The 27,159-nt window shown below is 36.1% G+C and overlaps 3 protein-coding genes across 4 annotated transcripts; all 3 read left to right on the top strand.

Moving 5' to 3' along the window:
* The first annotated feature begins 106 nt into the window (after positions 1-106).
* LOC140769480 (aspartyl protease family protein At5g10770-like) lies at positions 107-2,391 on the top strand. 2 transcript variants are annotated; one of them, XM_073110176.1, is made up of 2 exons: positions 107-434; positions 947-2,391. In XM_073110176.1, exons 1-2 carry the CDS (start codon positions 227-229, stop codon positions 2,188-2,190), a joined length of 1,452 nt encoding a protein of 483 aa, XP_072966277.1. In that variant the 5' UTR covers positions 107-226; the 3' UTR covers positions 2,191-2,391. The 2 variants fall into 2 exon arrangements, with proteins under 2 accessions (XP_072966277.1, XP_072966276.1); XM_073110175.1 differs by having other exon boundaries at positions 108-434; positions 935-2,391.
* A 9,209-nt stretch (positions 2,392-11,600) lies between these two features.
* On the top strand, positions 11,601-14,713 carry LOC140770501 (aspartyl protease family protein At5g10770-like). Its single transcript, XM_073111719.1, has 2 exons — positions 11,601-11,809; positions 13,140-14,713. The coding sequence occupies exons 1-2, from the start codon at positions 11,626-11,628 to the stop codon at positions 14,399-14,401; spliced, it is 1,446 nt and encodes a 481-aa protein (XP_072967820.1). The 5' UTR covers positions 11,601-11,625; the 3' UTR covers positions 14,402-14,713.
* An 8,618-nt stretch (positions 14,714-23,331) lies between these two features.
* Positions 23,332-25,388, top strand: LOC140769448 (aspartyl protease family protein At5g10770-like). The gene is made up of 2 exons (XM_073110127.1): positions 23,332-23,536; positions 24,064-25,388. The coding sequence occupies exons 1-2, from the start codon at positions 23,359-23,361 to the stop codon at positions 25,308-25,310; spliced, it is 1,425 nt and encodes a 474-aa protein (XP_072966228.1). The 5' UTR covers positions 23,332-23,358; the 3' UTR covers positions 25,311-25,388.
* The last annotated feature ends 1,771 nt before the right edge of the window (positions 25,389-27,159 follow it).

Raw genomic sequence — 27,159 nt, 5'->3', positions numbered from 1 at the left:
TTGGATTCCGTCATCATCTCTCTCACTCTCAGGGCCCTCTTTTTGGTGTCTTCCAAGTTCCAGCCCATCTAATCCGGCCATTTTCATGGAAAACATAAATATCTAATAATCTAGTGAGAGAAAGAGTATGGGTAGCTCGGAAACTTGCACTACTCAAAGACTAGCCGACTTTTCGAATGATTTTATCCCATAAGCGTTCAATCTTTATCTATATATGTAAGAAGGTATGGGAGTAGCAGCACCAAGTTGCAATATGGCTTCTCTTTTGCCCTTATTCTTCTCTCATGACTACCTCCTCCTTTTCCTTCTACTCCTTTTCGCGATTGTACTTCCCAGTCGATGCGCACCTGCGACTCAAAAGGAGTTCTTGAGCAGTCATCATACGGTGGATGTTCGATCTTTGCTACCGAGCGACGCTTGCTCTCCGTCGAAGGGTCTGAGCATACATATACTCCTATACATCTACTTATATTGTTTTCTGGTTTTCAATCATTGAGATATTCAAGTCACTGCTTAAAACAATATTGTGATGTAGTATATTGTAGACAATAATTTTTCCTTGTCGCAAGTGGCAACTTGTAGCTAATAATTTTTTCTCTATGTACGTCCTAAAAAACACGTCGCGCATACCTATGCATGCTTTAAGTACAAGATGAAGTTCTGACATATTTGCTAACACAGGATACCTCTAAATACTTGCAATTTACATTTGAACCCCATATTATAGTCGAAAAGTTGGCTGCATATTGATCCGATCGATTGGGTTGTAAATGGACTTAATCCCACAACCTCAGCTTGAGTTTTTGTTGAATTATTGATAATTAATTTTCTTATAGTTCTCAGAATCATAATATTATGTTGTTTAAATCGTTTTTTCAACTGCGTAATTACTGGCTCTTACTCTAGATCTATTTCTTTCTCTCTCAATTTACAGTACTTCTTGAAGGATCGGATGAACAAAGATTGAACCTCGTTCACCAGCACGGCCCTTGCTCGCCACTACACCGTAAAAAGAATCTATCCCATAAAAAAATCCTCAACAATGATCAATCTAGAGTGGACTGGCTCCATCATCGGATCTCATCATCTACTTCCAAACAGCAAGATAAATTACTGGATTCTTTAGACTCAGCAACGATTCCAGCTCGATCTGGGAATTCTCTCAGCACTGGCAACTACATCGTGTCCATCGGAATTGGGACCCCAAAACGGGACTTCTCTGTAGTCTTCGACACCGGCAGCGATGTGACATGGATCCAATGCAAGCCATGCGTCTCTTATTGCTATCCTCAGCAAGAGCCACTCTTCGATCCACTCCAATCTTCTACTTACGCCAATATATCGTGCGGGTCACCGTACTGCTCGCAGTTGAACTCGTACGGGTGCTCCGGTTCGGGGTGCCTTTACTCCGTGCAGTACGGCGACAAATCCTACACCGTTGGATTCTTCGCGCAAGACACACTCACTCTTACGCCATCAAACGTGATACAGAACTTCCGGTTCGGGTGCGGGGAGAAGAACAAGGGGATCTTCGGGCGGGCGGCAGGGTTGCTAGGCCTTGGTCGTGCAATGACGTCCTTGGTGTCGCAGGCATACCAAATGTACGGTGGGGTGTTCTCATACTGCATCCCGCCGACGGCCAGCTCGATGGGATACTTGTCTTTCGGTAGCAGTTCAGCTATGACTAACGTCAAATATACGCCAATGTTGGCAAAACCGAACACACCAAGTTTCTACTACCTCAATCTAGTTGCAATTAGCGTAGGAGGCCAGCAACTATCGATACCTCCGTCGGTCTTTTCGACCGCCGGGACAATCATAGATTCGGGAACGGTTATCACTAGATTACCGCCGGCCGCCTACTCCGCACTCCGGACGGCCTTCAAGCAGAATATGGCAGGCTACAAGTCGGCGCCGGGAGACTCACTATTAGACACATGCTATGACTTTACTGGTTATAACAACATCACGATTCCGACGGTGGAGTTGCATTTCGACGGCAGCGTGACCGCCAACATGGATGCCTCTGGGATACTATACGTCTATAGCATCTCGCAGGCTTGCCTGGCATTCGCTGGCAATAGCGATCCAGACAGCATAGCAATATTCGGGAACACGCAACAAAGGACGTTCAATGTGGTGTACGATGTCTCCAAAAAAGTGATTGGATTCAGTCCTGGAGGCTGCTAGATGATGCGTCAATTGAGTTCTGCATTGTCATACATAAGTTAAATAAATCAAGTGATTCGGGGTTGAATTGATAATAGAATGAACGGGAGGAGTTAAAATGAAATATATATATTTGTTGGTGTTAAATCCTTTGTCTCACTAAAATTATTGTGATATTTTATTTTCTATTATATTCTCCATGTCACTATTTTAGTTCAGCAACTATTCAGCTGTGTTTGTATACTTCCTGTTCTAAATGAATGTTATTCATATGTTAATCGCTACCCAAATAGGAGTTAAATCGTAGATATCAAAAGAAAGAGAACAACATACCAAGTTTTGCTTATTTGTCCCCTTAACCAGAGAGTAATTATATTATGATGTATATGAAAAGTTGTATTAATTATATTGTGAATAAATAAATGACGGCATGTTAATGAAATTGCATCTACTCTTATTTTGAAAGTTTTGTGCCTTCAATGATTACATGACAAAGTTGTTGGCCGGACCTGCTAATCTATGGGCGACACTGTTGTTAGCATGACTCGTGAAGAATTTATGTGTCAAACTATTGTTGGCACGACTCATGAAGGAGTCTCTATTCTTACGTTACTTTAAAATTCATCTTTTACATTCAAGCACTGTCGAGTTAATAGGCCAATTAACATGATTTCTCCACTTGTTTATTGTCTTAACCATATGGAGAGAGTCACTAAATGTCCAATAGCTTTGGTGTTTTAAGAAATAAGGCCTGGCCTTCCAGTAGGGCTCAAGAGCAAGGCTAGAGCTTCACCTGCTAGAGCATTAGGATGATGCGCAAGATAGATACTTTTGGCTAGACAGAAATGGTCCGAATACCTGAGAAGTAAGATGTCGACACCTCCCAAGCTTTTGCCTCTCCGATAAGCATCCACCCAACACACTAACTCTTCATTTTGCAGCTTCTCCTAGTCCTTATTACTCCCCGGTGAAACACCTGCCATTGATAGGGTTTATCATATGGAGCTTGGGAATTGAATAACATTAAAGTTCCTCATTTAAGTGAGAGAGGAAAGACCACTACTTCGCTCTGAGATGAATTTGACTTCACTATAATCTCCACATAAACACCAGTAAATGTGATTAGAATTGTTAAGAGGAGAGTTCATTCCAAATATTTGCTTTCTCAGCTGAGGAAGTAGGACCATATATATTGGACAACATAAATTCTTTCTTCTTCTTTTTTTAAAATGAATGATGTACCGAAAAAAAATTTAAAAAAAAAAATTAAGGAAGATCTAGCCTGCATGATCAACGAAACAATGACTCACAAACCTAATATGCATGTGAAAAGCATGCTTTAAAATTTTGAAAAGAATCATTGTATAGAGGAGTAAGATCAAAATCATGAAGAAACCCCCCAAAAAATGTAATTGAAAGAGAAAGAGGGGGGATCTTACCTTCTCAAGAATAGCAAGTAGTAAATCACCAAGGATTCGCAAAACAATCTTAGAAATCGGCAAGAAAATGATGAAGGAAAGAAAAATGAAGGGAGATACGTTTAAAACAAATATCTAAACACAAACATAAGTCAAATCAAGGTAAAGCAAAATAAAATATACCCCTCAGGCTCTAAGATTTTTTTTTGTTTTTGTAATCAATATTGGCTTTTACTCAGTGTGAGAGGTAGCCCTTTTCTTGTACAAAAATCGAGAAAAAAATAGAGATTAGTTCTTCCCCTCAAGGGCATCATCATAATAAACAAGACAACTTTCACGCTGTTCACCAAGTAGATTTTTTTATTAATTTACACTGTCAAATTGGATAATGTTTTCTTTTTTTTTAGCAAAACCTAAGGATTAAGAGAGTACAAAATGCATGACTGGCCAAAATAATTCATGTCAATTATGTTTAAATCAATGAACAAATATGAGTAGATCTAAGTATCCAGTAAGTTTTGGAAAGATGATCATGGGTAAAAAGAGTGTATAAGAGAAATCTTGCCCGACATTAATCCAATAATTGTTCAAGATCCCAAATTAACACAAAAAGCAACTCACATGAAGAAATATCCGTCAAATTTTTTTTAAAAAGACCAAAATTTTTAAATAAAAAAGCAAAACAAAAAAATAAAAATAAAATAAAATATGCAAACAGAAATCACGGAAATATGCAAACCCCTAGAGATTTCCCAAGATATTCAAATCTTTGGACATCTAGAGGTTTGTGAAAATATTACTAACCTGTAACTTTGTTTGTATGTATTCTAAAGTAATAATTTTCTTCTCTACCAATTCACGAATAAAATGATGCCTAATATCGATATGTTTTGTTCTAGAGTGCTAGACTGGATTCTTAGAGATATTAATTGCACTCATGTTGTCACAAAACAAGGTCATGGTTCCTTGGTCAATCCCGTAATCTTTGACCATTTGCTTTATCCATAACAACTATATACAACAACTACCGACAGCTATGTACTCGACCTCTATAGTGGATAATGAAATAGCATTATGTTTTTTTACTGTGTCAAGCAACTAAATTATTTCCGACATAAAAACACCCACTAGAAGTGCTTTTTCTGTCAACTGAAAAACCGGCCCTATCTGCATTTGAATAACCAATAATAGAAGAGCTAGTTTCTGAAATGTACCAAATTCCAAAATCTATTTTTTCATTTACATATTTGGTAATATGTTTAACCGCAATCAAATGAGATTCTTGAGGACAAGACTGATGCCTTGCACAAATTTCAATATTGAAAGATATATTTGGCCTACTAGCAGTTAAGTACATGAGATTCCATATCGTACTTCTATACAAGGTTTCATCCACATTTTGAACAGAATTGTTTTTGCAAAGTTTTGTGCTAGTACTCATTAGTGTTCTCGCATGTTTTGAAGAAGTCAATCTATATTTTTTTTATCAATTTTCGAGCATATTTTGATTGGGAGATAAAGATTCTATCATCAGTTTGGACAATCTCAAATCCTAGAAAGAATTTTAATTCTCCCATCATACTCATTTCAAATTTCTTTTGCATCAAAGTGGCAAACTCTTGAACAATATCAATAGTTGTAGCACCAAAAACAATACCATCAATATAGATCTGTGTAACAACAATATTTTTTAAATCCCTCTTAATAAACAAAGTTTTATCAACTCCCCCTCGAGTGAAGCCAGAATCAATCAAACATTCTGTCAATTTTTCATTACAAGCTCTAGGTGCCTATTTCAATCCATAAAGGGCTTTCTTCAATTTGTAAACATGTGAGGGGGTAGTGAGGGTCCTCAAATCCCTTAGGTTGTTCTACAAAGACTTCTTCATTTAGAATACCATTCAAAAAGTCATTTTTGACATCCATTTGAAACAATTTAAATTTCATATGGTAAGCAATAGCAAATAAAATTCGTATAGATTCTAGTCTTACTACGGGTGCAAAAGTTTCATCAAAGTCTATGCCTTCAATTTGAGTATATTCTTGAGCAACTAATCTAGCCTTGTTCCTAATTATTATACCATTCATTCTTACGTTTGAAAATCCACTTGGTACCTATTATGTTCACATCATTAGAATTAGGAACTAGGATCCAAACACCATTACGCACAAATTGTTCAACTTCTTCATGCATAGCATTAACCCAAGAATCATCTAGCAAAGCTTCCTTAACATTCTTGAGTTCAAATGTTGAAATATAACACATAAAAGTTACCTCATTGTGCATTTCATTTCTGATTTTCATAGGTTCCCGAACATTTCTAATTACTTGTGTCAGTGGATGATTGAGCTTCATACGGGCGGATGGCTCTAATTGAATTTGATCTTGATGTACTTCAACTTTGGATGGCTCGACTTCTTTACTTATATCCTCTAACTCCAGCTTAGCCACATCTATACATATAAAATCAAAATCAGAAGAGGAATTAGACAAGTCCATATCTGTATTATCAACAATAATATTAAATGACTCCATAATAGTAGATGTATCTAAATTGAACACTCTATAAACTCTACTGTTAATGGAATAACCTAAATATATCCTCACTACTTCTCAAATTAAACTTAGTTAAGTGTTCACGATCTCGAAGAATATAACACTTACTTCAAAAACTCTAAAATATTTCACATTAGGCTTTTTTCATTTTAAATTTCATAAGCAGTTTGTTTTGTTCCAAGCCTAAAGTAAACTCAATTAATCACATACATAGCAATATTCACGGCCTTGGCCCAAAATTTTTGAGGAATATTTTTTGCATGCATCATAACACGAGCCATCTTTCGCATGACTCAATTTTTTCTTTCTACAATACCATTTTGCTGAGGAGTTTTTGAAGCAAAAAATTCATGTTTAATATCATTGGAATCACAAAGTATGGTGTATTGTTCATTCTCAAATTCTCTTCCATGATCAGAACAAATTCTAACAATCTTGAAGTCTTTTTCATTTTGAAGTTGCAAGCACAAAGACTTAAAAACATTAAAAGTATTAAAATTTTCTCTTAAGAAAGCGACCTGAGTCAATCTAGAAAAATCATCTACCAAAAGAAAAATATACTTCTTTCCACCTATACTTTTAGTTTTAGTTGAGCCCATAAGATCCATATGTAATAACTCCAAAGGTCTTTTGGAAGTGAAAGAGTCAATCTTTTTTATGTGAGGATTTAATCTGTTTTCCTAATTGACAAGGTCCACATACTCCTTTCTTCTTTACAGTCAGTTTCGATATATCTCTAATGGAATCAAACTTTATCAATTTAGATAAATCATTAAAATTCACATGACCTAACCTTTGATGCCATAATTCAGAATCATTCAAAGATACAGAATTGCATTTCATAAGAGTATTTAAACAAACACCATAGCAATTATCCATAGTCCTAACTCCATGAATCACACTTTTTCCTTTTTGATCAACAATCAAACACCGATTTCTTGAAAAGCGCACTTCATAATGATCATCACACATTTGACTAATGCTTAAGAGATTTGCTTTTAAACTCTCAACATAAAGAATATTGTTTAACTTTGGTAAACCGGGAGTGATCACAACACTTATTCCTATGACCTTAATAGTGCTACAATCACCAAAAGTTATCTACCACCTTCAAAATTTTCAAAAGACTACAATAATGATTTATCATCGGACAAATGTTTAGAGCAATTGCTATCTAAATAACACATATCAGAATTCAAGGTTTTGAGAGCAGTATGAACAATATAGCACTTAAGATCATTTTTGTTAATCCGCACTTTTCTAATTTTCACACCAACTTTAAAAAACATTGCATTTTTCAAAGCATAACAATTTCGTCTAATATGCCCTAAAACACTGCAATAATGACAAATGGGCACAAAATTAGATTTTCTTACCTAATCGTTCTTTTTGTAATTTGAAAGTACCTTTTTCATATTTAAGAAGGGTGTAGCTTTCATAACCTTAGGATGTGATGGTCCACTTGAAGTCTTAGGTACATAATTTTTGATCGAACATTCTCAAGTGCTTACAGAAACATAAATTGTATTAGTTTTACAAGTATTTCTAGAATATCCGATACTATACTTTCCTTTTCTTGTAATTTGAGCATTCAAAATCTTGTCCAGCTTGGTTTTTTCTTTTAAAAAAGTAACTTCTTTAGTAAGTCTTTCTGTTTCTAATTTAGACTTCTCAAGAAGATCATTAAACTTTTTTTCTTCTTCTAACTTCATCAATTTTTCTAAGGCTTCATTTAGTTGAACCTATGGTTCATCTTTTTTAGATTCTGGGTGCTTCAGTTTGCCAGAAGTCTTGATAAAATTTTTTCTTTATTCTGTATGTCTCCTGATATAATTTATCATAATATGCCCATGTCATCATTGCCATCTTCGTCTTCACCAGTGCTCACGTTCTCACAAGAATTGTTAGATGAAACAATTGATACAGGAAAAGTTACAAAATTTTCTTGTTCATATTCAGAATCACTGGCATCAGACTTATCTGAATCATCCCATGTAACCTTCATAGTTTTTCCTTTTATTTTTAACCGATTTGACATTCTAGTGCAATATGTCCAAAACCCTTACATTCAAAATATTGAATTCCACCACTAGAGACCTTGCCCTTTTGTTTCAAACTCACAGGTTGAGTAGAAGCACTAGGCCCTTTAGACTTGTCATGAGGTTTTGACTTTTTAAACTATAAAACCTATAACTAGTAAACTTGATGATAAATAAAGAAAGATAAAAAGTAAGCAATGCTAACATACACGATTTCCATGGAAAACTTTAAACTAGGGTAAAAACCACGAATTCTTTACACTAGCATCAAATCAACCATTATCAAGAGCAAGTACAAGAACTACTTACAAATTACCCACTGAAATCCACAACTATATCTAAAGATCTCTTATTCGCTAGACCCCACAATGAGTTGCTTCTAGTCGTTGATAGCTCCAATCTCTTTGACCCTTGAGATCAAACCGAATCTTGTCTCAATAACCCTCAAGACAAGTTGCACAATGCTACAACGATCAAGAATTATCTCTGAATGCTCAAAACCTGTAGCTTCTTGATCAATGAAGAACTTCCAATTGAATTTTGTTTTTCAAAGCTTCAATTCACGTTCTCCTAAAGACTTTATATCTTCTAGGCTCTTAAGGCTAATATAGGTTTCCAAGGACAGATGAGAGACCTAGTTTAAGTCAGCCCAGAATAGATCAACTTCGTAAGTGTGTTCGAGTACAAGAAGAGCCATTCGAACGCACACAACATAAATAGTCCAAACAGCCAAGGCCGTTCAAATGCCAATTAAATCCCACTTCTCTTAGGAACACATGTTCGAACACTTCTCATGTCGTTTGAACGTGTAACACCCCCTTCCGGCACTGGCACGTGCACGCCCACGCACCCACACGGTGAGTTAGGGCACACAACAGGTCGAGCAGGACCTATCATGCATAGATACACTTATGCACATAAAATTCATAACCGAATAAATCATAATATTAACCAAATAAACCTGTTAACATATGAATATTCAAGTCCACAATAACCATACTAGACATTTACATAATTTGACAGAGTTCATACAGACCACAACAAACCATCAAGATATAACTAAAATTACTAATACATGAGTATACTATAATTCGACCTATATTATACAAATCATCATCTATGCAATGTCATACAAATATTAAATAATAGTACAACTCAATATTTAGATAAACTATCTTCTATACTATCTCATGTCTATAGCTCACCTCATCTTTGCTCTAAAATATCTCTTCAGAATATTTCAAGTCGCTATCACGTACCATAATATCTGAGGGGTTAGAAAAAAAATAAAGAGAGTCATGAGCAAAAGACTCAGTGAATAAACCTTATCCTGAATCAGTAACGCCAAATAGAGGATAAATCGTGTAGTGAATAATATAAATCACAAAGAGTATTATGTCATGAATGAGTATTGAACGTGTCCTCAATAATATATATATGAAAAATAGATATCATGTCATAACTAATAAAAGTATATAATTCTCAACAATAAATAAACAAATCTCCATATGATACCATAATCATAACTCTCTCAATATGACACCTATGATGCATGCCGACTATAAACATATTATGATACCAAATGCACTCACATATAATGCATAATGACCACTTGAAAATTAGGTATATCAGATGATAATGAAATTATATGCATTTCTCAATATCATGATCATCATTGATATCTCGGTATAATATCATCATACTAGACCACTATGCACAGTCAATATTCGGTACCCAGCTAGCCGCAGTCGGTTGGCTGCGACAATGGCATTACGGGGTGCGTGGCACCCCCACACACCATGCAATATCATGGGCATGAGGTTGGCCACATTATAGCCGACCATGTCGTGTCCATGTTAATTTTTTGTTGTTGTTATAGAATGCCTGTTAAATGCCACTGCTATTAGCCATGCATTGTCGCAGCCAACCGGCTGTGGTCAGTTAGCTGCGGCGGTCCCCCGTGCCGCCACAGCAACTGCCTCCTTCCCTTACCGCCGTCTTCTCTCTCACTCTCTCTCGTTCTCTTCTCCCTCCAGTGCAGGTAATCTTTATGTTTAATAACATCAAATTTTAAGAACTTTTTTTTTCATATGTAAATGTATTTATTTGGATAATAGTATGATTTATCATAAGATAGATTATGTGAGTATAAACATATTTGCGCGTGGCAGGTTCCACTCGTCTAGTCGTGTGCGCTGCGCATGCCGTGCTTCCACATGCTTGTGCTGGTTGGTGGCATTACAAAAGTGGAAATGGAGGGTATATACCAAAAGAAAGGACAAGCTTAGGGCAACCTCCTAGACCAAAAGCAGTTGACTGATGCCGGATGGCATATTTCATCAGAGGAAGTGAACACGAGAAGGACAAAAAAAAGGGGTTCCTAACAAGAACGCAATTAAAAGCTTGGAGGAATTGAACACTCATCGAGAGATTGGATGATGAAGTAGATAGGGACTAACAATGCTCAAACGACTTGTAGACTCCGAGGAATGAACAATGAACACCTTCAATGAGAGGTATGGGTAGGAGCAAAGAAACAAAAAGGATGGTAAAGAGTGTACGGTAAGGGGCAAAGAAAAAACAGATGGTAAAGATGTATGGGTAGGAGCAAAGAAGAAAAAAAGATGGTAAAGAGGTATGGGTAGGAACAAAGAAAAAAAAATATGGTAAAGACGTATGGCTAGGAGCAAAGAAAAAAAAAAGAATAGAATATGGGGGAGAAAGAGAGAACGATAGAAAATAAACTCCACCCGCTAAATTCTACATCACGAGCAGTCGAAGAGATTAGAGAAATGGGGGAACCTCCAGTGTGGATTTGGAAGATAGACGTGTCGACCGTAAGAAGTTTTGGTCTACATGGGAAGACTGCAAAGACTTGGAAAGATTACAAAATTAACATGTTGGTCATCCTAGCTATGATAAGACTGCAAAGACTTGGACGGTTTACAAATTAAGAAGATTCGGTCTACATGGGAAGACTGCAAAGACTTGGAAAGATTACAAAATTAACAAGTTGGCCACGGCTAGCTATGAGAAGACTGCAAAGACTTGGAAAGATTACAAATTAACCAGTCGCCATCCTTCCTCTTACTAACATGTGATGCGTTGGATCTAATCCTATTTCCATGAAAAAGACTAACAAATCGCCATCCCCCTCTTTCTCTCTAATAATCTAGAGAGAGAAAGAGTGTGGATTGGAATCTTCCCCTCAAAGATTAGCCAAAGAAGCAAGCATCTACCTAAATAATCCTAACTCCATGAAAAATATACATGCCTAATAATTTACAGAAAGAAAAAGTGTGGGTTGCTTGGAATTCCACGAGTCGAAGACTAACCAAAGAAACATGTCTTTTTAAATGATTTTATTCAATAAGCCTTCGATCTTCATACATATATATATATAAGAAGATATAGGGAGGCAGTAGCAGCACCAAGTTACAATATGACTTCTCTTTTGCCTACTTCCTTCTCTCATGACCATCTTCTTCTTCTTCTATTACTACTCATTTTCGTATTTGTAGTTCCCAGTCAATGCACCGATGCGGCTCAAAAAGAGTTCTTGAGTAGTCATCACACCGTCGACGTTCGATCTTTGCTACCGAGTGACACTTGCTCGTCGTCGAAAGGTCTGAGCATACATATTAATTCTCCTATTTATCTATTTATATTGTTGGCTGGTATTTCAGACGTTGAGATATTCAATTCTTCACTTAAAACATTTGTGTGGTGCAGTATATCGTATACAACAATTTTCCTTGTCGCAAGTGTCAACTTTTAGCTAATAATATAACTTTTCTTTCTTTCTTTCGTCCTGAAAAGGCATGACACTGACTCTGCATACTTTATATAAGTGCAAGATGAAGTTTTGACGTATTCGTTAACGCAGGCTATGCTACCAAATGTTATATTATATATTTAAAGTCTTAAATAGTGCTTCTTCCATGCCGTAATAGTAAATGTTTATCGATCTACTAATAACATCCTTAAGAATATAATAAGACTGTAAAAAATTTAAAAGGTACCGGTTGAATAAGTAATTATTTATTTTTAAAATATATTACCCGTATATTATTTTTTTATTATTATATTATCTTAATAATTTATTAATAAAAAATATATATCCTTAACCGAGAGTAACGTGTGTGTATATATATATATATATATATATATCAGGGTATTGATACTTTTTTATAATTAACTTGATGCAAGCTTAATTAAATTTTATCTCTTCAATAATTTTTTAATTATTTACATATATCTCTCATGAGTTTAAGATTAATTTAAACTAAAATTTGATTATAGATAGAGACAAAGAATCAAAGTTAAGTTGCAGTATGTCTCATCAAATTTAATTATTTACTATTAAATGATTTTCTATAATTAAGGCTTAATTATCTATTATAATTATATCTAAGAGAGAAAAATCTTAATAGAAGAAAAGAATGTGTAATCTAAAAGTCACGCGCATCTAATCTAATTTTCTTGACTAATATACGTTTTATGTTGTTTTGGAACTGGTACTAGATAGTTATGAAAAATGATTATTATAGCTATTAGATTATGATTAAAAATTTTAGAAGGATATTAAAGTATTTGCGTTGTCTACATCTTGAGCAATGATTTGATATTAAAAAACTTCCACACCTTGATAAATGAAGGGGTATATAAGATACTTTACATATTTAATTAAATTAATTGGTAAGTAATTTAGAATTTAATGTATTTTTTATTACTTATCTTTATAACTTCTAAGAGAGAAATAAAATATGACTAATTTATCTTGACTATTTAAAAGTTTGATTAGTATTTTGATTAATTTTATTTAGTATTATTTAATTTTAATTGTTGAATTAGGAAAAAGAAATTAGTAATTCTTATTGAAACATTTGTCATAAATCTTTTTCATTTATTATGTAATAATTTGGTTTATCTATTTCTTTCTCTCTCAATATACAGTGCTTCGTGAAGGATCTCATGAACAAAGATTAAACCTCGTTCACCAGCACGGCCCTTGCTCGCCGCTACACCATAAAAAGAATCTATCCCACAAACAAATGCTAAAAAACGATCAATCTAGAGTCGACTGGATCCATCGTCGGATCTCATCATCTGCTTCCAAACAGCAAGATAAATTACAGGATTCTTTAGCCTCTGCAACAATCCCAGCTCAATCTGGCAGCTCTCTCAACGTTGGCAACTACATCGTATCCATCGGAATTGGGACCCCAAGACGGGACTTCTCCGTAGCCTTCGACACCGGCAGCGATGTGACATGGATCCAATGCAAGCCATGCGTCGCTTATTGCCACCCTCAGCAAGACCAACTCTTCGATCCACTCCAATCTTCTACTTACGCCAATATATCGTGCGGGTCACCGTACTGCTCACAGTTGAACTCGTACGGCTGCTCCGATTCGGGGTGCCTGTACTCCGTAAACTACGGCGATGGTTCCTACACCGTTGGGTTCTTCGCACAGGACACGCTCACTCTTACGCCGTCGAACGTGATACCGAACTTTCGGTTCGGGTGCGGGGAGAATAACAACGGGCTCTGGGGGCAGACAGCGGGGCTGCTGGGCCTTGGTCGTGCGATGACGTCCTTGGTGTCGCAGGCATACCAAATGTACGGTGGGGTGTTCTCATACTGCCTCCCGCCAACGGCCAGCTCGACGGGATACTTAGCGTTCGGTAGCAGTTCAGCAATGGCTAACGTCAAATATACACCAATGTTGAGAGACCCGAACGCACCAACTTTTTACTTCCTCAATCTGGTAGCAATCACCGTTGGAGGCCAGAATTTACCGATACCTTCGGCGGTCTTTTCGACTGCTGGGACGATCATCGATTCCGGGACTGTTATCACTAGATTACCGCCGGACGCCTACTCCGCACTACGGTCGGAGTTCCGGCAAAAGATGTCGGGCTACAATTCGGCGCCGGCGATGGAACCATTCGACACATGCTATGACTTTACAGGTTATAACAACATCACGGTTCCGCCGGTGGCATTGCAATTCGACGGCGGCGTGACCATCAACTTGGATACCTCGGGGATACTGTACTTCCCGAGCATCTCGCAGTCGCAGGCCTGCCTCGCATTCGCGGGCAATAGCGATCCGAACAGCATTGCAATCCTTGGGAACACGCAACAAAGGACGTTCAATGTAGTGTATGATATCCCAAGAAAAGTGATTGGGTTCAGTCCTGGAGGTTGCTAGATGGTACGTACATTGAGTTATATGTTGCGATACGTAAGTTAATCGAATCAAGTGACTGGGGTTGAAAGGGCAATAAAATAAACGGAAGGAATTATAAGGAAAGAAACAGATATGATATATTTATATATGTTGGTATTAAATCTTTTGTCTTATTAAAAGTACTGTGAAATTTTACTTTCTATTATATACTGCATGTAACAGGAGATTGAAGTTTCACCATTTTATTTCGGCAACTATTCAACTGTGTATTCATATGAAAGTTTTACAATTATATTCTACCGAATGTGATTCATACGTGAATCGCTAGCCAAATTGGAGACTTATCTGATCAGTCATTCCAAGTCACTTTCATTACTTTACCTTACCTGATTAACGTACTCTTATGCTATATGTCTATATCCATGATACTAATAGCAATGGATACTCCTGACAAAGTTTTTATTTTTGACTAATGACTTAGACTTGTTTTTATCCTAAGTGATATTTTTAGAATTCTTAAAAAACTTTTTGAACTTTTTAACAAACAATGTCATAATTTAAGAATCTAGTTCACACCCGTCATCACTATCATCGTGAAAGCTACCCCCTCTGGATTTTTAATGCTGACGAGGGTAGCTAAAAATCGTGTAGGTCCCTTACCAATTATTCAATTATAATTGTGTCAATGTCCTTGTTCTCTTCTTTTATTGTCTCCTTGAAATCTCTTAGAAATCTTACCAATAATTCTACTTTCAAGAATCTTCTCATTTTAAAACTAGAGCTAGGCAACATCAATAGGATTAACATAAGAATTATTAAAAATCTCAGTTTACTCCACATGGAGGGTTTCAAAGTTAGTCGTAAACATTTGAAGCTTAGACAATTTGACGGTAGGAGTTGCCTCATATGTAGTCTCAAGAGTGTCCCAGACATTCTTTAACAACTTCACATGTACAAATTCGACAAAATTTGTCGAGAGTCTGATCACTAAATATAACATTTTATGGCTTTATTGCTGCAACCAGATTTAATTATCATAATCAATTTTCTCCCATTTATCTATTGGTTTATCAACTTTTTCTTTGTCAACAGTTGTAATAAGGGATGTCCATCGATTAACAATAGATAACCAAACACATTCATGTGTCTATTGAAAGAATGCTTGGGTTGTGTTCTAGCTTTCTAGCTTGGATAATTTGATCCATCAAGTAATAGTGGCCTAATTGTAGATTGCTCTTCTCTAAAAAAATATAGTTCCTAGTATATCTCTCTAAAGCAACAAAAACATGCTCTGATATCAACTGAAAGATGGTGAATCCAAGGTACGCTTTAATACTAATTGAAAATTTTAGGCTATCCCTAATCTAGGAGATAATGGCCTATCAAGAAAACATAAATATAGAAAAATAACTAGAAATAGAGATTAACGCCAAGCAAAAGTATTTTTTTTGTGTGGAAAACCCCAAACCTGGCTAAAAACCATAGATCTATTTTACAAGGATCAAATCAATCACTAATATCATACAAATATAAGAACTACTTACAAATCACCTACTAAATCTCATGGCTATATCTGAAGTTCTTTTACTCGCTAGAATTTGTAATGAATTACTTCTCATGATTGATCAATCCAATTTTAGTCATCCTCAAGATTAGATAGACCTATCTCAGTGCCTCTTAAGACAGTTACTTATTTCAAAGATGGACGTGTAGTAATGATTAAAATATTTTAGAAAAAGCTCAAATCTTTTATCTTCCCTAATTACCAAAAAAAAACACCACAAACTTCATATAGGGCTTTAAAATATGTTCTCTCATCATCCTCCACGAATTAGGGCTTAGTGACCTATATATCTGTGAGAAAAACTACTAGAAAATTGCTTTAGGTTAGAATCAGATATTTCTCCTACTCGAGCATTCAAATGTCATATAATTTTATGCTCTTTGCTAAAAGCGTTCTAATGCCCGAGGGTCCGTTTGAACGGTCAAATGGTCAGTTGCATGCAAAGTGGCCGTTGTAAATATCATAACACTAGTTGAACACTTTAAAGATAACCTGCATACTGCTTGAAATGTTATAAAATCACTCAAACACCATTCTAGTGATCGTAAAGATATCTATAACTCATCCAAACCCTTGTAAAATATATGTTAAATATAAATTCAAACTTTTTATAATCATATGCTAAATTTCCTATCGTCAAATAAAATGAGTTAGTTACAATAAAAAGTAAGCAAGTAAACTAGAATCAAAGCCAAGCAATTTAAGTTTTAAACATCCAATATGAGATAAAAATCATAGGACCCAAGTTTATCCCAAATCTCCACTATAATCAATAATAATGAGTACATAAAATTCTTCATTAGACAAAACTAGAGAATCACAATAAATAAGAATCACTTCCTTATACCACAACCAAAGAAAAGTAATCAAATAAGAGGACTAATGCTTCACAATTGAATCAGAACGATCTCATCAAAGATGATAAATTTCATAAAATGCATCTTCACTTACTTTTTTGAGATGGATTACATAATCTCTTCAAGAAGATCATTCTCATTCTCTTTCAAAAGCTCTTTTTTTAAAAATAAAAAAATCTCGAATCTCATTTAATTTGAATGAGCTGTAGGCCTCTTTTCTGTTTCTCTATTTTTCCTTCTAATTTGCATTTATGTGTATGCTATCCCTTGGTGTCCCTACAAGGACAATCTACACGAGAGATTGAGCATAATTCAACTAAGCCCCGGTGATACTATTGTGATACTTCTTGGACTAATTTTCCCGATCTAGATCTTACTCAAGGATTTTCTTTATATCAAGTCACTTTTATTGGCTTTTGTAGCAAAGCTTCATTGAAGAGATTAAAAATTGTACTGTTAAATACATTGCACTCTCCGATACTTAAAAAATTCTAAACTAATCCCTATATTTATAACCAAAGTGAGATTGTTAGATTTTTCATCTAACTCAAGTGAGCATGCCTAAATAATATCCAAAATTAATTAGCAGCTATATTCGCTCCTTTTTCTTATATTTTATGGATAAAAATGCCATCTCCCTCTTATAATATAAGGAAGCTTATTTTAGAATAAGCCTATTCCCATTCCACAAGTGAATCTTTCTCCTTTCTATTTCTTATTATCATAACTTGCAAATGTCCACCTATACTTTATTTTTTTTTCTTTTTTGAAAGAAAGGCATTCTCCCGGTTTCATTTAAAACCCTAATTTCCCCTTAGACTGTAAAGCTAGTTCGAGAGCTACTACCCCCCACAAACTACATCTAGGGGTGGCAATCGAGTCAGGTTAGTCGGGTTCGGGTCGAGTCAAAATAGCACTAACATGAACATGACCCGTTTAATAAACGGGTCAATTTTTTTAAACACAAACAAGACCCGTTTATTAAACGGGTAACACGATACGACCCGTTTAACCGATTTAATAAACAAATTATATTTTTTATACATCCCGTTTAACCCAAAACGACCCATTTAACCCATTTAATAAACATATTATATTTTTTTATTCAACCAGTTTAACTCATCAATATAACTCGTTTAACCCATTTAATTAATTTGGGTAAAATTTTCATTTAAAACCCTGCATTAAGTGAATTTTCTGTTAGAATAATATTGCATAAAAATAGGGTAGCTAATGAAAAATAATTATTCTTTCATTTAGCACCCCATATATTACTAACAACTCGTTTAACTAGTTTACATCCATTTAACACAACGCCCATTTAACAAAACTATCACACATTTACACAAATCCATTAGATTTATAATATTACAAGAATATTTAGTAAAAATAAATTCATTAGCAGCTTTTCGCGGGGGAGGCATCGCCGAAGTTGGCAAAGCAACGGCGGCAGAGGCAATGCTCTAGGAGCTAGCTCCCATGGCGATGAGCCCCGGATCTGCCGAGGAAGACAAGGCGGGAGAGTTCAGAGGTGGTCGTGCTACAATCTGACCACATGGGTTAAGTTGAATCAAATCGAGTCGAATCGAGTCTATTTATCTTTTAATTTTTTCATGATGTAAGCCTTTTAGGCAAGTCTAATTTAGTCATCTGAGCCATTAAGGCAAATCGAAATAAGTCAGAATAGCTCTTAAGGTAAATATAGTTAAGTCAAGTCCAAATAAGTTACGATAGCCCTTAAAGTAAGTCTAATCAAATCCTAATTAAAATCGTGTCAGCTTTTAGGGCTAAGTCCGAGTAGGACTCATTGTACCCCACCTCTATATATTGGTATTTTTTGTTATCCATCTAAGAATCCAAGTATCTAAGCATCCAAGCATTGAGAATTAATTAAGTTTAATTATTTTCTTATTACCATATTTACCAATTTATCGTAGCCGTTAGATAGTCTTTACCTTTCTAGGGGTTAATTATAGTCTTAGATCCTCCAAAGCTTTCAAACCTTAGCCACCTCCTACTTCCAGCAGCCACCCTACAATACGGCCGTCCACCATCATCCTTGGCCATCCGCCACTCTCCGACCACCGCCACAACGTTGCATATTTACCATGTTGCCCTCTTTGACCTATCTCTACTATTTTATTCTTAATTTTTTATCCCAACCTCCTATTTATATGAAATTAGAGCCAATAGAACCCTAACTCATGAGGCTATTTTCACTTAAATTTTTATAATTTTCTTACATCCGAATCGATCCAAATCTGGTTCATAATAGGTCGGTGTGGCCGGAGACGGAGAGGCGATGGCAGGCGAAGATGGGGACGAAGGCACCACGACATGCGGAGACAAACATGGAGGCACCGCGGTAGGCAGAGACAAGGATGGAGGCACAGTAGCAAATGGTCACGATAGGCGGAGACGTGGAGTTGGGATGGCAGGCAAATACGGGAAGCAGAGACGCGGGAGGCAGAAACGTGGGAGGCGGCAGGTGAGGGAGGCAGCAGGTGCGACGGCAGGTGCAGGAGGAGGCGGCAAGCGGTAGGCAAAAGGCGTGACGGCGCTAAAGAGAGAGATGGGGCAAATTTTTTCTTTCGAAATGCTGAGGTGGCTGGAGAAGGGGAAGTGGAGAGATTGAGATTTGAGAAAGAGGGTTAGGTTAGAGTTTATTTTATATATATATACGGGTTAGCGGGTTGACATGACCCGACCAAATATACTTAAATACGGGTCAGTTGTGTAAACTTGAACACGATCCGTTTATTAAATGGGTTAGGCAGATTAACCCGTTTATGACCCGAACTCAATTATATTGAACTCAGACTCGATTATATTAAACTCAAACCCGATTATATTAAACTCAAATCCAATTAAAAACCAGATTATCGGATTGAGTCAAATTTTGCCACATCAAGCTACGTCCACAAGAGACATAGATCCAATAGCAAATCCATAATCAACGTAACAACAAAACATCACATCACAACCAGGCTACCACACAGCTAAGCAGCCACGATCAAAATAATACCAATAATCAAAGAAAACAACCATATCACGGCAACCTAGAGCATACAATCCCCACAGTCTACTAACAAATACGAAGTTTCAATACACAGCTACAACCAGGATGACATCAGTCCATAAAACAAGCAAAAACTCTTATTTCTTTCCAACCAAATACTCCATAATCCACACCACGGGGAACATTAAATTTGCCACCACTTTTTATTTTCTTTGGTCAACTTCAAATCAAAAAATAAATCTCTCAACTGTTTTGATTTCTTTATAAACCTCTTTAGAATATAAATCTAATGAATAGATAAGTCCTTGATTCTTTCTTCCCACATAAGACACACTCTAAACTTTCCCTCTAACTTTTCTAAGCAAACTATCTCTACTGAAAATTCTGCTGTTACACACCTGCCACAAATAAGCTTTTCTCATAGTGGGAATCTTCAATTTCTATGTACTAGACAAACTTTTAGCAATCTATCCCCCACTATTTAAAAAACTATACAATAATTTAACAATATAAATTCTATTGCTATTAAACCTCCAACTAGCCATATCAGGCATGCCATCTAGATTAATCTCATTATTTTGCACCATATTGATCATCTAGTGCTCTTCTACCAATAAGGTATTAGTCAGATTTCTTCTATACTACATATTTCATGATCATCTAAAACTTTTTAGATAAACCTCTTTATTTCAAATAATGCTAAACATGTTAGAAAACATAGTACATTCCCCTACCCAAATATCTATCCAGAACTACACCTTATTCTAACCGATATTTTTCTATCTGAAAGATTCTAACTGATATTTCTTATAGTATCTTTCCATCACCATATTAACTCATAATTGCTTATCAGAATTCAATAGCTACCACCACCGCTTAGCCAATAAAACCATATTCATATCCTGCAGATTTGTTAGCTCCAGCCTGCCGAATTCTTCCTTTCTACGTACCTTGTGCGAATTGACAAGGAAGTAACCCTTTCTTCCTCGCCAGTCCCTTTTCACAGGAAAGTTGATCTTATCTTATCAATTCTTTTAGGAATCGACACTGACATCTGAAAAAAGATTAGTAGTACAAAGGCACAGTACTTAATACATAATTGGTAAGAATAATTCTGCCCCCAATGAAAGCATTTCCCTTTTCTAGCCTGCTAATTGTTCTTCCACTTTCTTAATAACTAGATATCAGTTCTGTTTCCTCAACTTCATATCATGCAAGGGCAATCCATTATATTTGTTAGGCAGTCCTTCCGCAGCAATTCAACATCTTAGGAAGTTGCTTTTCTTTTTCAGAATTTTTTTCTCCAAATAAATCAAGAAATTCTTGTTAAGTTAATTTTTAAATCAGAGGCAGCCTCGAAACAATACAAGAAGTACTTTAATATCATAATACCTCTGTTGTCGGTCTGCAAAAAGATGAGTTTCATCTGTATACTACAAACTCATCACGCTAGTTTCAACATCCCCTATACTAGTGATCCACCGTATCTCCTCAGCTTTACAAATTATTGAGTAGCCCAGCTGCTACTAACAAAAGAATAGAATACTAATCTATTCTAATAGAGTTAGTAGGTACTATTTTCGTAAACAAAGAGTTTATAGGATCGACTCCAGCTTTAAATAATTATTATGGAGAAAATAGTTTAGTGATTGGTGGTGGCTTGATTCAATGACTTAACTTGGTTGATGGCTTGACGGTGCGATTGGCTTGGAGGAGCAACTCGACAACATAATAGCTTAGAGCAATGTCTCAGTGATGTTTAGTCCGAAACAATTGTTTAACGATACACACAGCTTAAAGCCTAAACTAGACGACTTAGTATATTGGCTAAAGTTTGACGAGATCTTAGTGCCTTTATATCTAGAGAGGATTGACTTTTTATCCAGCTCATATCTACTCTTTAATTTTTTGAATGATCAGAAAAACAAAACAAAAGAATGGGGATAAAGGGTCACCATATATGAGTCATTTCCTACATTTGAAATATCTCTCCATTAAACATCATTGCATAAAAGACCGTTGAAACATTTTACATAACCCAGTGAACCCACTGCCAGTCAAAACCTCTCCAGCTAAGCACATTATGGCCTTATCATAAGTCTTTTTAAAGTTCAGCTTCAACAAAACACCTTCTCCTTTGGTTGTGTTCCTTACTCTAGAAATTATATCATAACTAGTAACCATATTATCTAGAATAACTCTATTTTTTTTAGCAAAAGCACTTTAGTACACCTCAATCAAACTATACGCAATCCGTTAGTTAGAACCTTTGTAACCAACTTGTAATTATAGTTAAGTAAGTTGACGGGTCTATACCATGGTTCATTAGATTGGCCGTACCCAATCTTAATCCACGCCCGATCCAAACTCTTTCTCTCTTTTACCTTTTCACTCTTTCGTCTTACTTTTTCTGTTACTCTCTTTCTTTCTTTCACTCTTTTTTTATTTTTATTTTTCTCCTTACCATATAAACATTGTTTTTCTTATATAGAGATCTAGCTTCGGTGAACTCCGACAAATACCCGTAAATAATTTTTTAATTTAGTTTGTATTTTCTCTCTCAATTCTATTTTTTTTTCCACTCTCTTTTTTTTTCTCTTTTCTTCTTCTTTTCTTTTTCTTTACTATATTATAAATTTTTCTTCTTTTGTTTAATTTTCTCCTGATCACTCTTTTACTAATCTCTTCGATCTTCTTTTCAATTTTTATTACATCATAATTTTATTTTCTTATTTTTGGTAAATTTATTTTCTGACTTTTCAAAAGTTTTTTTATATTTTTAAATAATATTTAAAATTTTACATGTAAATTTTCTTTATATAAATCACTTGAAGTGGTCAGAAAATATCTAATGTTGTCCGATACCATAAAAAATGGATTTAAATAATGATCTGCACAATTATCATTCTAAACTCTGAAATGATTATGGTATTTAAAGAATATATTGATAATTATGATATTTATGAAGATTTGAATGGCAATATTTATGTAAAATTCAAGAAAAAAAATCCTATTTGTTAATTAGTCATGACTAGAGCTGGACTAAAAAGTTGTAGGTGGTCCCAACTTCACGGCAACGATTGAGGATCAAAACAAATGGAGGTTATCTTCCTTCTTTCAACCTTATAAAGAAAACAACTTATAACAGTGAGTCCATGCTACGGATATGGAAAATAGAGGTGATGACCGTAAGATGTTTTGGTCTACATGAGAAGAGTGCAAAGACTTGGAAAGATAACAGACTTAAGCTTTTAGCTGAGAAATACCTCTCCTGTCTGTCTTCCTTGACTAGGAATCTCTCTCTTTCAGTGTGAGCCCTTTAGTTGGTGTCTTCCTGCCCATCTAATCCATTTCCATGAAACAGATAGATATCTAATAATCTAGTGAGAGAAAGACTATGGGTTGCATGGAAATTTCCACTACTCAGTGACTAACCAAAGAAACATTTCTTTTAGAATGATTTTATCCAATAAACGTTCAATTAATCTTCATCTATATATATGGGAAGATATAGGGAGTAGCAGCACCAAGTTGCAATATGGCTTCTCTTTTAACCACATTCTTCTCCCACTACCTCCTTCTTTTCCTTCTACTCATTTTCGCAATTGTACTTCCCAGTCGATGCGCAAATGCGACTCAAAAGGAGTTCTTGAGCAGTTATCATACCGTGGATGTTCGATCTTTGCTACCAAGCGACGCTTGCTCTTCGTCGAAGGGTCTGAGCATACTTATACTCCTATATATATCTACTTATACTCTTTGCTGGTTTTCAATCATTGAGATATTCAATATTACTTATAAAACAATTGAATGATGTAGTACATTGTAGACAATAATTAATTAATTTCCTTGTCGCAAGTGGCAACTTGTATTGTAGCTAATAATTTTTCTCTATATACGTCCTAAAAAACACGTGACCCAAACCTATTCATGCTTTAAGTGCAAGATGAAGTTTTGACGTATTTGCTAACACAGGATATACTATGAAACAGGAAACCTCGATATAGTTGCAAAATAGATTTGAACCCCATATTATAGTCGAAAAGTTGGCTGCATATTGATCCGATCGATTGGGTTGTAAATGGACTTAATTCCACAACCTCAGCTTGAGCTTTTGTTGAATTATTGATAATTAATTTTCTTATAGTTCTCAGAATCAGAATATTATATTGTTTAAATCATTTTCAACTACGTAATAAGTTGCGATTAATCTAGATCTATTTCTTTCTCTCTCAATGCACAGCACTTCTTGAAGGATCGGATGAACAAAGATTAAACCTCGTTCACCAGCACGGCCCTTGCTCGCCACTACACCGTAAAAAGAATCTATCCCACGAACAAATCCTCAGCAATGATCAATCTAGAGTGGACTGGCTCCATCAACGGATCTCATCATCTACTTCCAAACAGCAAGATAAATTACTGGATTCTTTAGGCTCAGCAACGATTCCAGCTCGATCTGGGAATTCTCTCAGCACTGGCAACTACATCGTGTCCATCGGAATTGGGACCCCCAAACGGGACTTCTCTGTAGTCTTCGACACTGGCAGCGATGTGACGTGGATCCAATGCAAGCCATGCGTCTCTCATTGCTATCCTCAGCAAGACCCACTCTTTGATCCACTCCAATCTTCTACTTACGCCAATATATCGTGCAAGTCACCGTACTGCTCGCAGCGCCGTTGCTCCGGTTCGGGGTGCCTTTACTCCGTGCAGTACGGCGATGGTTCCTACACCGTTGGATTCTACGCGCAGGACACGCTCACTCTTACGCCATCGAACGTGATACCGAACTTTCGGTTCGGGTGCGGGGAGAATAACAGTGGGCTCTTCGGGCTGGCGGCAGGGCTGCTAGGCCTTGGTCGTGCGATGACGTCCTTGGTGTCGCAGTCATACCAAATGTACGGTGGGGTGTTCTCATACTGCATCCCGCCGTCGGCCAGCTCGATGGGATACTTGTCTTTCGGTAGCAGTTCAGCTATGACTAACGTCAAATATACACCAATGTTGGCAAAACCGAACACACCAAGTTTCTACTACCTCAATCTAGTTGCAATTAGCGTAGGAGGCCAGCAACTATCGATACCTCCGTCGGTCTTTTCGACCGCCGGGACAATCATAGATTCGGGAACGGTTATCACTAGATTACCGCCGGACGCCTACTCCGCACTCCGGACGGCCTTCAAGCAGAATATGGCAGGCTACAAGTCGGCGCCGGGAGGCTCACTATTAGACACATGCTATGACTTTACAGGTAATAAAAGCATCACGATTCCGACGGTGGAGTTGCATTTCGACGGCAGCGTGACCGCCAAGATGGATGCCTCTGGGATACTATACTTCATTAGCATCTCGCAGGCTTGCCTGGCATTCGCTGGCAATAACGATACAAACAGGATGGCTATCCTTGGGAATACGCAACAAAGGACGTTCAATGTGGTGTACGATGTCTCCAAAAAAATGATTGGATTCAGTCCTGGAGGCTGCTAGATGATACGTCAATTGAGTTCTATGTTGTCCTACGTAAGTTAAATAAATCAAGTGTTGGGGGTTGAATGGATAATAGAATGTACGGAAGGAGTTAAAAGGATATATATATATATATATATATATATATATATATATATATATATATATTATGTGTTGGTGTTAAATCTTTTGTCTTACTAAAATTATTGTGAAATTTTACTTTCGATTATATACTCCATGTTAATAGGACTCCATGAAAGTTTTACTATTTTATTTCAGCAACTATTCAGCAGTGTTTGTACCCTTTATATTCTAAATTAATGTGATTCATATGTTAATCGCTACCCAAATAGGAATTAAATCGTAGCATTTAAGAAAGGGAAGAACAACCAAGTTTTGTTCATTTGTCTCCTTAACTAGAGAGTAATTATATTGCCATGTATATATAGAAGTTGTATTAATTACATACTGTTCGGAATGCAAATGGGAAGGTTGCATATTGATTGAATGCTAACTATTGTGAATAAATGACTGCACGTTAGCGTTTGTGAAATTGCATCTACTCTTATGTTGAAAGTTTGTTGCCGTCGACGATCACATGACAGCAGACTATGGTTTCTCCTTTGTTTTGAGTCTTCATTGTTGCTGAAATGATTTCAATCGATAAGCATTAATAGGAGTAATTGTTCCATCAGAACTATGATCATAACAAATCTACAATTGGATATAAATAGTGCGATTTAATTCAAACTAAAATCTTAAACTAACAATACTAGATCCATGATATATTAGTATTTTTATAACCATTTTATAACCATTCTTAATCCTATATGAAACTAAACACTAAAACATTTTACCCCCAGTTATTAGACTTAAATTCACTTCACCTCACTATAATTTCATTTGTAGCACTTTATTTCTTGTAGTTATATTCAAATTACATTGTGTCGCAAGTGCTCTAATGGAGAGTATGTACAACTTCTATTTGAGGAGGGGAAAGTGATCGACTGGAGAGGTGCGAGCATGAGTGGCCGTGGTAGTTAGGGACATAGCCAAATTTTGATGTCGGGTTGCTACATTGTGTAGCCACTACAGTTGGTGTAATCATAGCGGGTAACCTCATCGGCCTAACATGAGGTCAGCTGAGGGTCATCGGATGGCATATCTCGTTGGAGGAAGTGATACACGAGATGGGCAAAATAAGGGGTTCCTTAGGTGAAAAAAAAATGCAATTAAAAGCGTGGAGGAACTGAACACTCATCGAGATATTGGACGATGAAGTAGATAGGGACAGATGACTCGTAGACTCCGTCAAACACCTTCGATAAAAGGTAAGGGTAAGAGCAAAGAAAAAAAAAAGATGGTGAAGTATAGAATAAGGAGAGAGAGAGGGAGGAGTGCCGTCTTAAAATATAGGAGATGATCTCGCTGAAATGATACATGTGGTTCCAGAGTCGTTGCAGTCGAAAAGGGAAAGATATGATATTAGGCTAGCACGTTGTCATGGACTTAACCTTTTTGATCGGTTTATTAGTCCGCACAACACTCCACATTTTTCGCAAGATAAAGTAAGTATCAAAGTAAAAGTAGTATAGTAGCAAGAAATGGAAAAAAGTATTCAATAAGTTAGAGAAATAATATTTCTTTATAAAATTCTTGTTTTTACTTAGATCTATTTTACAAGTAAAATACTTAGGTATTTATATAGAGGCCAAAAGAAAACTTAGCTACTAAGATTAAACATCTTCTTTAAGATATTTAGAAGGCTAGGAATAGACCAAGGATCCTAAATACTTCATCTAACTAGATAAGGCCACAAGTGAGGTTTTGAGTTTTCCCAAAGTCAACAAAAGCGACTACCACTTATCCG

The sequence above is a fragment of the Typha angustifolia genome, chromosome 11 (assembly GCF_048772165.1).
Source record: "Typha angustifolia cultivar Huaian chromosome 11, ASM4877216v1, whole genome shotgun sequence".
NCBI lineage: Eukaryota > Viridiplantae > Streptophyta > Magnoliopsida > Poales > Typhaceae > Typha > Typha angustifolia.
Note: the sequence above shows the minus strand (reverse complement) of the source record. Positions and strands in the feature narration are given on the sequence as shown.